Consider the following 16442-nt stretch of genomic DNA (forward strand, 5'->3'; position numbering starts at 1 on the left):
AGATGTGAGCAGACATGAAAGGTCCTCTGTTTTCAGACCTTGTTGCCAGAAGTATGGGAAGGAGCTGAGGACACAGCTGTGAGTTGTTGCCTGACCACCATTTACTTGTGGTTTCCTGGCCTTTACTCATCTCTACCTCTTCTCTCCTCTGCCTCTTTTCCTTTCTTGTTTCTCTTATGTGCTTTTAGGTGTCTCCGGGCCAGCTGCCATGCTCGTGTGCCTGTCGGGGATGAATGGCAGCACTCTCTGGTCTAGTTCCCTCCCCGAGGAGGCTCGAGATATTACATGTTTGAATCTGATGCCAGGAGGGGTGGCTGAAACCATCTGCCTTGTGACAGGGACACACAAGATGCTCAGCGCCTTCAATGCGACATCAGGTAAAGATCGTTTTCCACAGAAGATCTCCGCTCCAGTGAGCCATAATCTCGGATTAGAACAGTCTGGTGGGGGAGGGAGCTTTCTGCCCTCACGTGGTGGAAAATCTGGCCTGGGGGCGTCGTGTCAGCCTTTTCCACAGGCAGAAAGTCATAATTGTGATCAGCCTGTTTGTTCTTCTCTAGGGAAAGCCATTTGGACTTTAAACCCAAACTACTTATCCAATGGTACCCTGGCTGCCCCAGGGGTGGCGCTGCCTGATGTGGATGACGATGGTGTTAGAGATCTTGTGGTTCTGGCCATTGGGGAATTGCAGGTATGCTCTGTATTAAATGGTCTTTGTTTCGTATAGGGAATGCCTCAACTTTAGTCAGTACCGAGTAGTATTAGAAATGCTGCTTGAAACCTTATTACCAGGGCTTAGGTTTCAATAAATTTGCCTTATGAGATTAAATGAATAAATTACCATTGTGAACCCATTTTCCTAGCAGGGAAATGGTTCCATTGACCATGGCATGGTTGGAGGTTTGCAGCCAGATAGGCCTGTGGTTGAGTTCCTGTCCTACCACTTGGTAGCTTTGTGGTGTTAGGTAAGCCACAGAACCCCGCAAGCCTCGTTTTCTTTGTATGTAAAATGGGAAGAATATTCTATCTAGTGGCTGGATTCTTATGAAAGTTAGAGTTAACATAGCTTTAAATGCTTATGTATGTATTTTTAGTTTTATTATATTTTACGTATTTAACGTTTATTTCAACTATAAAACAAAATGACTGATGGAAAGTCCATAAAACAAATATAGAAAAAATTTTAAGTTGGACAAGAAACAACAATGACCAAAGAAAGGAGAGTTACAGTTTAGGCTGTGGCAGTGCAGATTTTGATTCTAGTACAGTGGTCCTTATTATGCTCCTCAGTTGTGCTTCGCCAGAACTCCAGTGCCCTGGAACTGATTATTCTCCGCCCAGGTTAAATAATAGGTTCCCCCCCTAAGTCACAGGAAAGAATACGTGGATGAACAGATTTATCTCAGTTTCACATTTTTGTTTCTGAAGCTTTTTTCTGAGCTTCTCCAAGACTGTTTCTCAGACTTCCTACTGTGCATCTGCCAGGAGATGCCTGTATTCAAAAGAATTGGCAGAGAACAGTTGTGGAAAAATGTGGATACAGATCATTTTGCCTCATTTGATAACTTATTTTAATTTTAATAGACCTTGTATTTGCTGTTGTGATTTTTGTAATGCATACATGGAGTGGAGTTATAAAATCTGCAAGTAATATTACTTAGAACAGAAGTAAACAAAATTTCGTATGGCTGTCTGCCAAGAGCACCATAAGCTTACTCAGTGTTCCCCCAATCACATGTTCCGAGGAGCACTGCATGAATTCACCAGATAATGCCTTATGTTTGTGAGATGAGAGGGAAGAAGAGAGATGAGGAAAATTTCTGAAGGCAAGTCAGTTTTAAGAGTACTTTCTGTTAGTTTTTCTTCAGCTAGCCAAATTAGTCTTGAAGTAGACTGAACCAAGAATTCAGGAATTATTCACATAATTTTTTTTATCCCAGTCGTGAATAGAGACTGGGGGCTAGGGGAAATTTCAATGATGATATCCATCACGGAGGGCATTCCAAAGCAGAAAGTATGGGGAGTTTCTTTTTAATGGAATGACCGTTAGCAGAACCATAGCAAGACACTGAACAAGTTTATAATCTAGACCTTACTACCCCACGTAACATCTTTTTAGCAGGTGACGATTGACGGGTAATGGTTTGAGCCTTCAGGGACCCTCCATGGTGAGGCCTCTGCTAGAGGAATTGGCTTCTTGCCAATTCTGCTGTGCCTTTTGTGTTTTGTCTCCACCAAAAACCAAAACAAAAAAAGTGCCCAACTGTTCTCACAGAATTTACTCATTTGCACAGTATATATATATATATATATATATATATATATATATATATATATATATATATATACACACAGTTGTAAAATAGTCTCCATTCTGCCTAAAAAGTGATGGGATACACTAGAAAAACCGTGGAGAAGTGATGGGTTTAGAGCAAGCAGTAGCTTTGTTTTTACACTGACTTATTTTGACCTCTCTCATCCACCAGAACCTGAAGAACCTGTTTAAGCTACAGATACGGAAGGCTCTCTTCACAAGGAATGCAATACATTAGGTCTATGACTTAGAGCAATTGCATTCTGAGATCTGGGCTTAGAGTGAGGTGGGCTTAAGACAGCTGATGATTGAGGAACTGGGTTTGAGGAACTGATCTGGCCTAGAACTTAGCGGGAAGGGACCTTAAAAGCCCTGTGGTTTACCCTCTTATACCAGGCTGCAATCCCTGATGCTGTATTCCAGACTCACTGGCACCCATACTCTCCCCGAGTACTCAGGCTGATGGGAATATCACTACTTTGTGAGGCAGTCCCTTTCGTTTTTGGTCAGGTCTAGAAAACACTGATGAGAAATCTGCTTTCTCATAGCATCCATACATTGTCCAGCTTCAGCCCCATAGAGCTACCCTGAAAGAATCTAGTCCTCTTTCTACATGAAAGCCCTTTAGCTGTTAACCTCATCCCTCTAAGCCTGCTATTTTCGAGGCTAAATATTCCTAATTTCTCCTACTGTTCCTCATGCTACATGAAGTCCAAACTATGTGAAGTCTCTATTTTTTTATTTCTTTCCATTTGCAGTTTGTCCGTATCTCTTGTAAAATGTGGTATCCATATCTGAAAACAGTATTCTGTTTGTAATATGACTGGTTATAGCGACCTAAGGGAATTGTTACTTCTTGTGATATAGACTCTGTATTTCTGTCAATGCAGTCAAATACGGTGATAGCCTTTCTAAGATCCAGTTTTTGTTTATAATCAGTTGAAACACCCACATCTTTTAATTAATCAATTAATTAATGGCCGATTTCTTCTTCCAGATTTTGACCCATCTTCTGGCCTAATACTTTCTTGAATTTTGAGTTTGTCATACGGTATATTAGCTGTCCCTCTCAGCTTTGTGATTAGCGTGAATTTTATTCATTCAAATCTGATAAGAAAGATGAATAGGAATGAGAGTAGCACAGTGCTGGGCCATTTCTCTAAAACCTCCCTCTGGATTGGCACTGACTCTTACTCTGGGTATGCTGAAAACCACTTCTCTTTATCTTGTCCATAAGAATTTGTGATGGTAAGCTTCGTCAGAAGGTTTACTGAAGTCAGGATATGGATACAGTCAGTCCTCATATTTCCCAACCCGCAACTCTGTTCCCCAGATAAAATCCTCTAGAGCAGGGGTCTGCAGACTAAGGCTTGCAGATCAAATTTGGCCCACTGCTTGTTTTTGTAAATAAAATTTTACTGGAACACAGCCACACCCATTTATTTATGTATTACCTATGGCTGCTTTCACACAATGGCGGTAGGGTAGAGCAGTTGCTAGAACCCATCTGGCTTGCATAACCTGAAATATTTATCATCTAGCCTTTCACAGAAAAAGTTTGCTTATCTTTGCTTGAGAGTGAGGTTGATATTGTCCAGGCCAGACATGTAATGTTAGGATGGGAGATCACCACCTGCATTGCTTCTTGTTGGGACCAAATATTACTGGGGACTCCTGGGTATGAGAGAAGAGACCGGGGGTCAGCTGTCCTATACTTAGCTCTGGGCTAGAATTCTGTTCATTAGCAACAACTGTGCTTCAGAGAAGTTCCCTGAGCTACCATGAAGATGCCCTTTGTAGGTACCTAACAAGGGGACGGGACATTTGCCTCTTACTTCCTGGGAAGTTAAGTAAAGCATGTTTGGCTTTGTGCTTTCCAACTTTGGGAAGTGTTTCTGAACCCTTAGCTAACGAGGAAGCAATGACTGTATATAGAAACTATTTGATTAGGAAACGCTAGGACTTCCATTGACTCGATCCCCTTCTTTCTCTCTTCAGCCAGATGTGTGCTTTCTGCTGGTGTCTGGTCGGACAGGGAGTCCAGTGGGCCGACCTGTGAAGTACAGCATTGTGGGAGCGGGGAATCTGATTGGTCCTCAGGTTTACATCACCACAAATGGGGCTGTCTACATCCTGTTTGGCTTTGGTAAGAAGCAAGGATCATTTTTGCTATTGCTCCCCATTGGTGCATGTGATTAGGCCTCTTGTGAAACAGGGTGAAAGCTCCGGAATGGTTGACATGAGCCCTTTCATCACCTCCTGTCACAGGGACTGCTCAGTGCCCCCACCTATTGCACGTTATTAGCTCTGCTTTCCCTTGCTGCCTTCTCCAAAGAGAAGGCTCTTGGGTCAGCATCTACAAACTCACTTCCAGGTTCGCTCTGTGCGGGACCAGTCTGGGCGGCCTGTATCTGACCAGGCTCCGTGTCTCATTCAGATCCTCACCCTGGGACAGTTGTAGTAAATTCAGCTTCTCAGTGTTGGTTCTTCCTGTGGCGCTAGGTAATATCCAGGCTGTCGCCCTGCGGGACATTTTTGTTCAGGCACAGAATCGAGACAGCTCACCACCTTCTCTGCAGATAGAAGAGCCAGAATGGGAGAAGCGAAGATCCATCAACCTGTCTGAGCTTATTGACATTTACAGGTAGGGCAGACATCTGACCTTGTCATTGACATCTCCTGATCTCTCACATGCCGTGGAGTCTCTAAGTTTGGTTGGGCTGGTGAATATGTGCGTAGAGTTTGAGGGGGAAACAGTACTAGCCCTTAATATGCTATTTTCTGATCTGGTTAATATGAATGAGAAGTTTTCTTTTCCTGATCAACCCGTAATGTGTTGATATCTACAGAGGGTGCCAAAAACATGTATACACATTTTAAGAAAGGAAAAAACTGTATTAAATTGTAATAATCCATACAGATAACAAGAGAGGAATACAAGTCATGCGTATACATTTGTTTGGTACCTCTGCATTTGTTAGTGACCATGATATGTGATCCCTTTGCATATAAGTTGCAAGGAAGGATATTTGTGTAGGGTTCCGAGTCAGAGTAGGGCAGGGTCAGGCTGGGGAACCTTCAGGTAGGAAGATAGATTTATTTAAAATAACTATTTGTAAAACTGTAGATTTATTTAAAATAACTATTTGTAAAACTGTGCTGAAGTATCTGCCGCACTCTTTACTTTTCTCTTAGTGGAGTCATCATTTTGGCAGAAGCAAGCATAAGCATCCATGAAATATTATTTTTTAATTTCTGTTTATTTTTTAACTAAAAGCATGTAATTTGTCATATGCTGTGGATTTTTACCCATTTAAGCCCAGGCCTGGGTGATAATTGTCTTTATTGTTTTCTACCAGAAGTTTAAAATCATTTTCTAGCATTTTCTCAGGCAGTATCATGTTTCGGTGAATTGGGTAGATGTCAAATAAAATGGTCCCAGTTGTACAGAGAAAGAAATAAGGTGACGAAATGTAGATGTCAAATAAAATGGTCCCAGTTGTACAGAGAAAGAAATAAGGTGACGAAATGTATACCATGAAGTGCTATCCAAGCGTAATGACAGTTTCGAGCCTTCTGTCCAGATCTGCCTTCCCTACCATTCTCCTTGGCTCTGTTGGGTTTCCCAGAGTATCCAACGTGGCAGGTATGGCTCTGTGGCACTTCTGTGAGTTCCTTTTGAACTTATATGAGTTTTCTAGGGACCTTTGGTTTTTCAAGGTCAAGAAAATGAGATTCAGCTGGAACGGAGAGTGCCCCACTTGATAAGATACGGTGGGAGGGGAATCCAAGAGCATGTACAAACATGTACACTGAGAGAAAAAGCCCAACCAGGTGGGTCAGGAATCTCATCCAAGCCGGAGGCTAACTGCTGGGGTCTTGTTAATTCAGTGATGGTGTTGAGCTGCTCCAGCTGGTGAAGGCACCGGATTCCAACTGCAGCAACCTCCTGATCACAACGCGACAAGGCCTTGTCCTGCTGCGGGGGCACAGCCTTCTGCCTTCCTGGACACTGAGCCTGGACGGCTTGCGCAGGTTTGCAGAGCTCCTCCTCGCGTGCACTGTTTTCATCCACTCTCCCATGTTCACCAGCTGCCCAGAACAGTGGTGTGGTATCTGGGGCTGATGCAAGAGCAGGGAGGGAAGGAGTTCCTTGTTTTTCTTGTTTCTTATTCGCTGTCGATCACTTACTTTGTTCTCATTTGCAGCCAGCCTACTTCTGGGTATTTCACTGACGATCAGACATTAGACTTCCTTCTGCAGATACAGGATGGCATTGGGCTGAAAAAGGTAAAGCCTTGGGACTCAAAATCAATCCAAACATATATTAAGTATGTACTTTGTGTCCAGCCCTGTGCTAGGCATTGTGAGAAGCAAAAAAACCTAAAATATGGTCCCTTCTTTCCAAGAACTCCAAGCCTAGCTGAGTGGATCAGATGAAACCTCACAGTTCAGTGCTAACACCTGTAGCTCTGGAAATTTTTCTAGCTAACCTCCTTCCTGCACAGGAGGACCTTGTTCTGGATTCCTGACTTACTCGTACAGTTAAGCAATAGGAGCCTTCTGAAGTCGCTTGGTGCAGAAAGACAGGCATTAATCAATTTAATACTTCAGGACATGCATGTATACACCTGAGATTTCAGAGACGGCAGGACATTTTAGTTGCTACGTTGTTATGGAGGGCTTTATAAAGGAGAGAAGGATGAGCAGGGCCTTGAAAGCTGAACTGTATTTCTGTGCGGAGGAGGTAGATGGGGAAGCATGCCGGGTCAGGAAGACCAGAGAGCCAGAGACAGAATGGGATGGCAGGTCCCAAGGACACAGAGTGAGTCTTTCTGATTGTACGTGAGATTGCCTGTGGTGAGGATAGCAATGATTGGATGGGCAGTTATTCATTTCTTTAACATTACAAGCAGAATTAGAGTTTTTAAAATTTCTTTGTAATGCTTGACCGAGCTTTTTGGCCTATCTTGTATGTATCTATTTATTATATCTATATATTGCACACTGCTCCCTGAGAGGGAACACACTCATCCCCTCGGGCGTGTGTCCAGTTCTGTGCTGGGCACACAGCTGACGTCTGGTGACACAGCACTAATGAGAAGGCCACCATCTGTGTCGCTCGTATCACTGGGGTGTCCGTGTGCACACAGCTGTCCCGCGTTGTGGGAAGTGCTGTCACGGAGGTTTGCACAGAGCCACGGGGATGTGGGGACTAGATGGAGATGCTCTATGTTGCTCAGAGGTCGGATGTGCAGAATCACGAGAGCAGAGCAGAGGTTTGCTGGATGGACAAGTAAGGATGGTCTGAGAGGCAGTCCCGCCAGAGAGATCAGAAAGCGAGGCTGCAGAATTTGGATGAGGTGTTGGAAGCAGTAGGGTTATTTGGTCACAAGCAGATCTGATGATACAAGAGTCACTTCAGGGAGAGTCTTCCAGCAGTACCGTACAGGAAGGAAGCAATGTCTGATTGTATTTCAAAGGAACTTCGGGTAGAGATGGGAATTTTCATTGCCATTCCTAGGAAAATTAAAGGAAAACAGTATAGTAGGCCCGTGAAGAGCTGAGATGCTGAGGGTTCACACCCGGATTTTGATCTTGGCTCCACTACTTACTGGTGACCTTGGGCAAATGATATAATTTCACCTTGCTGCAGTTACTGCATCTGTACAACAGAGATAACAGTACTGCCTACCGTCATAGGCTTATTGTGACAGTTAAATGAAATAATATGTGTGACTGGATAAAATTGTTTAGTGCAGAATCTTGAACTGCTAGGCTGTTTTCCTCTCTGCTTCCTCAGAGGAGTTTGTCTCTCCAGGCGGTTTCAGGGTCTTTTGTGAGGCAGCGTCTGAGCGTGGACAGAGAAGGGCAGGACCCGAGAGACTGGAGGAATAGGGAGGTGATGGTTGAACAACGTGCAGTCCTTCCACTTACTGAAGAACAAAGACACTGAGGACAGAGGGCAAAAGGCATTGGGGCTGGAGGTAGATGGGAGAGTTTCTTGGGGATTTTGGCAAGTGACAGGCTCTAGAACTGTGAGGTGTGAGATGTTTGTGGTGATGGGAGATGTAAGTGCTGCCAAGGATTATAAATTCAGCTCCCTTAATTATCGTTTGAGAGATGCAGCTAGGGAGAGAATCTCCTCTTGATTTATTTTCGACTGTTTCAACTGTGCTCTTTTAAATTTGAGACGTCCCTAGGGCTGGGCTGCCTATGTCACAATACCAGTGGTCAAACGAGAAAGTTCCTAGCACTGTGGCCTGGTGCTGAGCTCACTTAATCATTCCGTCTTCTTGTTGCTGCAGTCGGGGGAGGGAAGGAGCAGGAATGAGGCACTGCTGTTGGCACCTCGTCTTGACACCACCACTACAGAATGGCTGGCTGCTCTGTCCAGGGGCTGTCTGAAACCTGAACAATTAAGTCATCTCCTGTCTCTGAGCCTCCATTTTCTCATCTATAAAAGGAGAGGATCCCTTTGTCACTTTGTCAGATGGCAGCTGTTCTATGGGGTTGACTGGTCCGGAAGTGTTACTAGACCAGCCACACTTCCAAGTGGTTATGGGTAGAAGAAAACAGCAGTTGAGGGGGCAACGCAGGAATCCTGAGCTGCTCTTCCCTCCATCACCTTTCAGCCAAGCAGCGTGAAACCTGACAGCAGCCCCTGGCTACCTGCTGTGGATAATGGGAGGCTAGATAGAGGACAGAAAGTCCTCTCAAGACACCAGGTCCAAATTTACTAGATAATTTATAATGTCTTCTTCTCACCTGAAAATCCTGTGGTGCTTTAAACTCTGTCAGATGGTAACAAGGTTTGCAGAAAACTGCGTCCTGATCCTAGCTGTTATTTAATGCTCTCTGAACACCGAATTTGTTCACATCTGATAAGCTCAACCTGTTACTATGTTATTTGAATACCTGTGTGTGTGTGTTTTCTTGACTTGCTGACTTTCTAAGGCCAGGCTGTACTCACTGTCTTTTGCAGATGATGGTGGTGGATGGGGACTCTGGCTCGGTTATTTGGAATTACAGTGCTCCGTGTCACATGAGAGAAACGCCAACCACCTCAGCGGTTACTGCAGACCTGAAGTCTGTCTTCCTCTTTTGGGCTGAAGGGCTGTCAGCTGCATCTCCCAATTCTGTGAGTGAGCTCAGAGGGTCCCTTTGTCACTTTGTCAGGTGGCAGCTCTTCTGTGGGGTTGGCTGGGTCCGGAAGTGTTATTAGACCAGCCATACTTCCAAGTGGTTATGGGTAGAAGAAAACAGCATTTGAGGGGGCAACGCAGGAACCTGCTTCCTCCTGAGCTACGCCTCTCTCCGTCACCTTTCAGCTAAGCTGCATGAAACCTGACAGCAGCCCCTGGCTACCTGGTATGGATAGTAGGAGGCTAGATAGAGGACAGAAAGTCCTCTCGAGACACCAGGTCTGAATTGACAGATGATTCATACGTGCTGCAGTTGTGTTGAAGAGAGAGAATTATGACTGGTCTGGAAGGCGCAGGGAAAGTTTCAGGGAAGGTGATGCTGGGCCTTGAGCTGAATAAACTGAGACTGCAGAAACAGGTGTGGGGGTGGGGATGGCAAAGCCATGGGGAGGGGCATCGATGGGGTAGAAGCTGAGAGTTTACCTGGGGGGATTATGGGATAATACACAGAAGGCAGATCTTAGAGAGTCTTAAATGCTATATTCAGTGTTTTGATGGGGTCGATGAGTCGGGGGGTCACCTATAATAGGTGCCTGGGAGTTTTTAGGGGGACCCACCCTGATTTCATTCAGTTAAACACATCTTGACCAGTACCTACTATGTGCCATGCACCATGTTGTCTGTTAGGACCTGAGGATACACTGGAAACAGTGCTGGCCCTCTAGAGAAGACAGAGGGTCCCCGATGGTGGGCGAGCCTGAAGGGGAAGAGTCCTGAGTTCATCGACTGCGTGCTCTCAGACAAGTCCCTCAGCTCTTCTCAGCTGTGTGCTCTTACCCACGAGTGAAGATGCGAATGTATTCCCTCGTCATGAGGGTCAGATTGACTTGAAAATCTAGGTTATAGTCTTAACTCTGCCGTGCCCTGACATGGCACCATTGGCAGTTTACCTAACGTTTTAACTTCTGGCTTCCTCATTTCGTAAAACGAGGGGATTGGACCAGGTGACTCTTAAATGTACGCGTCGTCTAAAATTAACCTCAAAACAAAGGCATGTTCCAAGTGCAGTAATAGAAAGTATAAGTTTAGATGGAAGCACAAAAGGAGGGGGATACTAATTTGGGGGAGATCAGGGAGCATTTTATGAAAGGGGTGGCATTCAAGTTGGGGACCTAAGGATGAGAAGTGTTTTAATGTGTGGAAATGGGCTAGAGAAGATGGTTGTTAGGCAGTCTTAGGGGGAAATAAGATCGGCAAAGGTTAAACTGAGCGAAGTGGAGCATGAGTTTAGGTAATTGTGAGACATTCTTGAAGTGTGGAGTGGGCAGGTCCATAATTGGAGGAGGAGGCTGGAAAAAGGCAGATTTAGGTTAAATGGTGGAAGATAAGATCTTGGTTTTTACGCTAAAGAATTTGGGCTATTCTGTAGGCAGTAAGGACTGAGTTTGGCTATTTTCTTGTCCTGTTGTCTAAGCCAGAGATCTGTCCCACCGTACAGGGGTTCCGACGGGTGTGGGCAAAGCCCTCTTTTGCTTTGTGGGCGTGTGGTGGGAGTGTGGCAGCTGCAGGCTTCCCGTGCACATTCCTTCTTGCTTAGTGGACTCGTTCCCAAGCTGACAATGTAGAAGCAGGGTGCCAGTCATCCCTCCCGGTTCCATTTCCTCCGTGAGGGGAGGCCCCAAATGGTCCCACGGGAGGGGTGGTACTCGGGGAGCCCAGTAGAGCAGCTACCTACTGGCATATGTATGTGCCTGCCGAATGCCATCCTTGCACAGAAGTTAAACTGTTAAAGGAAGTTCCAGTGTGCATTTCTTCTGCTGTAGGGAATTTGGAGACTGACACAGAGGCCTTGCAATTTTTGCTTTACAGTTAATAACTTGCTTCTGTCTGACCAACGTTCTGTTTATTTCCGGAACTGATAAGATTTTTAACTTGACACTTGCAGTTGGCTTTCATATCCAATCAGAGGAAATGTCTTTGGTGCACTATGTTTTCATACGTAGATCTTGTCTCCGTACATGCCCACCTGCTACAGGTGACGAACCCGCATGCGAATGCTCCGCAGGCAGGCGACTGTGAGGTCTCCACATTACATTTCTCCTTGGGGCATGTGAATTTCCTTTCTGCCTTTATTTTTCTCATAGGGGAGAAAGCATTTTCTAGCTCTAATGGTTTGAAGACGTTCGTGATCAGTCAGTGTTTCGAGCTCTTTGAATTATGTCTCCTGTATATGGGAGTTTCTCTCTAACACATCATTGTAGTTGGTATCAGGCCTTAGCATCTGAGAGGAATCATGAATCACCACGGTCTCCTCTGCCCTTTTCATCTGAGGACCGTGATGTGTGGGAATGCAGAGTTACCTTTGCTCTTCCTTTTCACTTCTCCTTGTCAGGGTGTCGTCCTAGGAGCTGAGCCACCCAGCCTTCACCACCTTTACCTCCTGCATCCAGCATTCCCCTTGATTCTTCTGGATCTGGCCAATGCCACTGGCACAGTGACAGCATCGAAGGGTCAGTCCCGGTGCCGGTGGGGGTCTGTGTACGCATACGGGGGAGAGGACGTGCTGGCTGTGTGTGAGGATACCACTGTCCTACCCGGGGAAGGATGTATGCTTTCAGATGACAGCAGGGGGTGTGTGCTGAGTTGCCCTCGTTTTCCCTGGGGTCTGTGGTACCCGGAGCCATGGCCAGAGTGTTCCCCTCTGCATATGCTGCAAGCCCAGGGGAACGTGCAGTCCCATTCCCAAAGGGTCTAAGATGGTAATGACTCCTGCAGCCACTCACTCAGCAGGCATTTGCTGAGCATATGCCAGGCACTGCACCAGGGGCTGGCAATGCAAATAATAGTAGTTTCTTGACCCTGTAGGAGCTCAGGACTTGGAATTAACTGAGAGGGATACGATGCAGGTAGAATGTTTTCTCAGGGCCGTGGTTTAGCATTAGTGGAGCCTTTTCTCTGACTAGTAAAAGTAAACATGCCCATTGCATAGAAATGGCAGCCAGGAGACAACGGGAAAAAGAAAAAGAAAAATCTCCCATATTCTGACCACTCATCACCACTGTTAACATTTTGGAAGTATTTTTCTACTTTATATAATGTAGCTAAATAATATCATATAGCAAAATTGGGATCATGTATTGGGGACCTGTAAGTCAGGAAACCGAGACCCTGAAAACTCAGCCACTGCTGCCTGTTAGTGGAAGTGTCTGATGGTCTCCACCTCAGGGATTCCTTGCCTCAGGCTGTCCTAAGGGAATCCACTGTTCCCGCTGGGGGAGGGTGGGGAAGGCCAGACTGGCCATGTTTCCTTTACTTCTTTCCATATTCTCTTGCCGTTCAAAGACTTGCTGTCTCCTTACAAACTTATTTGCCTTGAAGTTGCTTGGCTGGCATCCAGACCTTCACCACTATGCAGCCATTGTCTAGTCTAGCTCAGTACCTTACATTTATTAGGTGCTCAATAAACTTCTGTGAATTAATGAAGGAGTAAATGAATAAATGAATCTAGCTGCGGAACCCAACTACTCTCCTGTTAGTGGAAGTTTTCTGTCCTTGTTAACTGCTTTTGTTTTTGTCCTTCCTCAGTTGGAATTAACGACCTCTGGAAAGATGCCTTTTATGTTACCAGGACAACGGGGCCAAGCTCCAAAGGCCATCCAGCACCCTTGGTGGTCAGCAAGCTTAGTCTACGGTGGGCACTGATGGAGGGCCAAATGGTCCAGCTGAAGGAGACTACCCCCAAAATTGGCCGTGGGGAGCTGCGCAGATTCCTTTCGAGGATAAAGTTTGTTGATTCTCCCTTGCAGGTGAATAGCTTCTGACAGACATATTTAGTTACTGTTGAGGTTTAGGACAAATACTACCAATTCCAACTTCGCTTTTCAGAGAGTAGGGAGAATGGGAGCCTTCTTGAGTAGCTGGGTACCAAGAACCAGCTGCTTTGGACCAGTGCCATTTTCTACGGGTGCTTCATGACCCTTGAGAAATGTTACTCAATTTTTTTCAGCTGGAAATGGTACCACTCCCTTAACGGACATTTTGAAATGTGGGGTCATGGTTTTGATTCTCCCAGTGACTGATGGGAGTGGGTACTACTGGTATTTTCTGAGTAGGGGCTAGTGATGCTAAAAGGCAGGGCTTGTGGCAGTTGCATAGCACAAAGAAATCTCTTGCTCAAAATGCTTAAGCCACCCCCTTCCCTATTCCCAAGTACAAGTACTGTGGTCTAGTCTCTGTGCCTTTTTTGGAGGGACACTTGTGAGCTATTGGGGCTACACAGAAAGACAAGAAAATAGAGGAATATTCTGACCTTCAGGTTTCCTTTTCCTCCATTTCTCTGCCAGGGAAAAAATTAAAGTCACTGATACGTGCATCTTTTTCCCTAGATCTAGTGTGATGGAATCTTGAGTTTCAGAAGAAGCGAACAGAATGGATACTGTCTCTCTCCTGTCGGTGTAAAATCAGTTCTTTGGAGAGAAGGAAGACATCGTCAACCTCATTTCACCACGTCTGTGTGGTTGTTGCAGAGCACTTTGGAAGGCACGATGGAGTTCTCTGATAACGGCACGATCCATTTATTTTACCTACCTTTTCAATCCCCGTATTAACCTCCTCTAGGCACTCTGTGTGGATAATTTGGAAATGTGAATCTTATATAAGTGTTTTATATTTTGTATGTCTAATTTATAAACTCTTACTGGGAAATTCCAGTGAAGTTTTTCCCTGGAACATTTTGTTTTGCATTATGCCATCTGTGTATTTTTTTTTTTTTTGTTTGTTAGCATTGTGATAAAGTATTTTCTAGATACGTCCTAAGCTTCAGGGACCCAGTTTCTTGTCCTTCTGAAATACATCTGGTTTGTTTGGTCATCTTAAGGCTTCCAGATAGCCTGCCTCTGATTTTGAGGGTCACTCGTTTCCCTCCTTTTTCTCTCCCCACCTGTTCCTCAGCTTCTTCCCAATCTTAGCGGCAGTGCGAAAGGCTGACAGCGGGAGACTGAGTTAGCCACTGCAGCATTTTCATCTCTCCCTTGTCTGACGTGTCCCGTCTCCTCTCACACTTTCCATCTCTATGTATTTAGTGACCCTAAGAAGAACCATATTCCTATCAGAAGAGGAGCAAGAGAAATACAGTTTCAATGACCCACCTCTGACGAGGTCCGTATGTTACTGTGTGGTCTTTTTGTTTTGCCAGTCATAATCTTTTTTACTGCAGTAACTTAAGTTCTAGAGTGTATGTTATCCCCAACTTCCTAGATAACCAGAAGTCAGGAACCACTGAGGCAGATATCCTTATCTCTGCTTCAGATCTACACTGCTTTCTTAGCATATTCTCCTGGGCATGCTCCTTACTGCTTCTCTTTTGCTCTCTTTTATTCAGGGATATTTTTGCTTTGCTTGCATGAGAGCAAAGCTGTTTCTGGACTTTTGTTCCATGAGTCCAGTATGCAACTATTTTGTCCTGTACATCTTCCTTGTAGAGCCTTTAAAGCATTGTATTTTGAGAAAATTCCTATGTAAATACTGTAACTTTTATAATTGGTTAAGTTCTTTAGAATTTTTTCCAGTGATTCTCCCTTCTTCTATATAAATATAGTGCTTCTGTTACGTTCTCTCCTAAACTTCTAGGTCATTGTTTAGCAGAAAGTCTCACATTAGCTGGTGGAGAACTACTTTTCTTCTTGAATAATTTTGATAGGTCATCCCCTGAGTGCAGCTCAGGTTCTCTCTTTACTTGAACTTACATATTTTTAGCTTGTGTTAATAATGGGATTCCAGAAAATTTAGAGATTCCAGAAAATTAGGGGATATATATTGATTGCCCGACTGGTAGGCATTATGACATCACAGAGGTTGGTGGCAATAGCTCCACGCAGGCATCCTGCAGGTTGGCATTCCCAGGTTTCTGGGCACCCCCTGCCTTAAGCCTGTGAAAACAAATTTGGTTTCAACACTTTGAAAAGCATGTGTGGTCAAGCTTATTGTAAACTTGGGGAAATAATTAAAGGATACCCAAGAGTATGGGGGTGATTCCAGATTCCCTTCTAGGGTTTGATCTACCTGGCTAGCAGAGCCTAGGATCTAGTTTGCTCTAGTAGAGAATTCTAAGGACTAATTTATAGGTGACTGAATACCTACAACTTGGGTGGTGGTCTTGCAGCCTGGGCTAAGCTATCCAGGCTTACACCCGGTCCTCCACCATGTTGAGGCTTTCTGGGAAGGCAGCCAGTTTAGGCAGGAGTAAAGTGCAAAGTTGTTTCCTGAGGACCTGGTTTGGGGGCATTGTTTTGGGCAGAAGACTATATTTATCCTGGGTGAGTTCCAGAAATATATAAGAGGAAGCTAGAAAAACACAATGTCCCTAAATTCTTCATGGTGTGTTTGCAAACTAACTTAACATAGATTGTTTTGACTGTGATATGTTTGAATCTCTTTGCTAAACACAGTACAGGTTTTAGGTTTCTTCTCCCTCTTGCAGCCAGTACAGAGGGTGCAAATGATGGTGGAAGATTGAGGAAGCTTCATCTGACCAATGTGGGTGCTGGTTTCTTGTCCATTGTGTCCCCAAACTTCCTTTTCCTCATAGATACCCACCCACCCAGATATCTGAGATAGGAAGTACTGCTTTCTTTCTCCATTCCCAACGTGGGGTTGCCAGCAAAGCCAATATGACAATTACCTAGAAGTAGTAATGACGTCTGCAAATGCAGGGGTATTCCTCCTCGCAATCTCTTTCCTTCCCTCACAAATCCTCCCGTGTACCCTAGACCATATCCTCCCCATTCCCACAGATGGTCTCTCCTCGCCCTTCTAGTGGTATGATGATACCAACCCCTTGAATGTAAATTGCTATCCGTGAGATATGGGGGATGGTGAAAGAGGCAGAGCTGTGAAGAAACAGGGACAGTGACACCCTGGCAGCTGGTATATATATTGTCAGGAAGCACCATTTAAAATGTGAATTGTTACAGAACAAATAAATA

At 44.8% G+C, this 16442-nt stretch overlaps 1 protein-coding gene across 1 annotated transcript in view; it reads left to right on the forward strand.

Moving 5' to 3' along the window:
• The window catches only part of FAM234B (family with sequence similarity 234 member B), a 29200-nt gene extending 15291 nt beyond the window's left edge, over positions 1–13909 (forward strand). Inside the window, exons 4-13 of the mRNA XM_033117534.1 lie at positions 189–377; positions 561–691; positions 4313–4460; positions 4817–4958; positions 6206–6349; positions 6523–6604; positions 9300–9455; positions 11852–11969; positions 13045–13265; positions 13845–13909. Coding sequence (XP_032973425.1) covers positions 189–377; positions 561–691; positions 4313–4460; positions 4817–4958; positions 6206–6349; positions 6523–6604; positions 9300–9455; positions 11852–11969; positions 13045–13265; positions 13845–13850 — 1337 coding nt within the window. The 3' untranslated portion in view covers positions 13851–13909. The remainder of the gene's footprint in view (positions 1–188; positions 378–560; positions 692–4312; positions 4461–4816; positions 4959–6205; positions 6350–6522; positions 6605–9299; positions 9456–11851; positions 11970–13044; positions 13266–13844) is intronic.
• The last annotated feature ends 2533 nt before the right edge of the window (positions 13910–16442 follow it).

This window comes from Rhinolophus ferrumequinum, chromosome 10 (assembly GCF_004115265.2).
Source record: "Rhinolophus ferrumequinum isolate MPI-CBG mRhiFer1 chromosome 10, mRhiFer1_v1.p, whole genome shotgun sequence".
NCBI classification, from domain to species: domain Eukaryota; kingdom Metazoa; phylum Chordata; class Mammalia; order Chiroptera; family Rhinolophidae; genus Rhinolophus; species Rhinolophus ferrumequinum.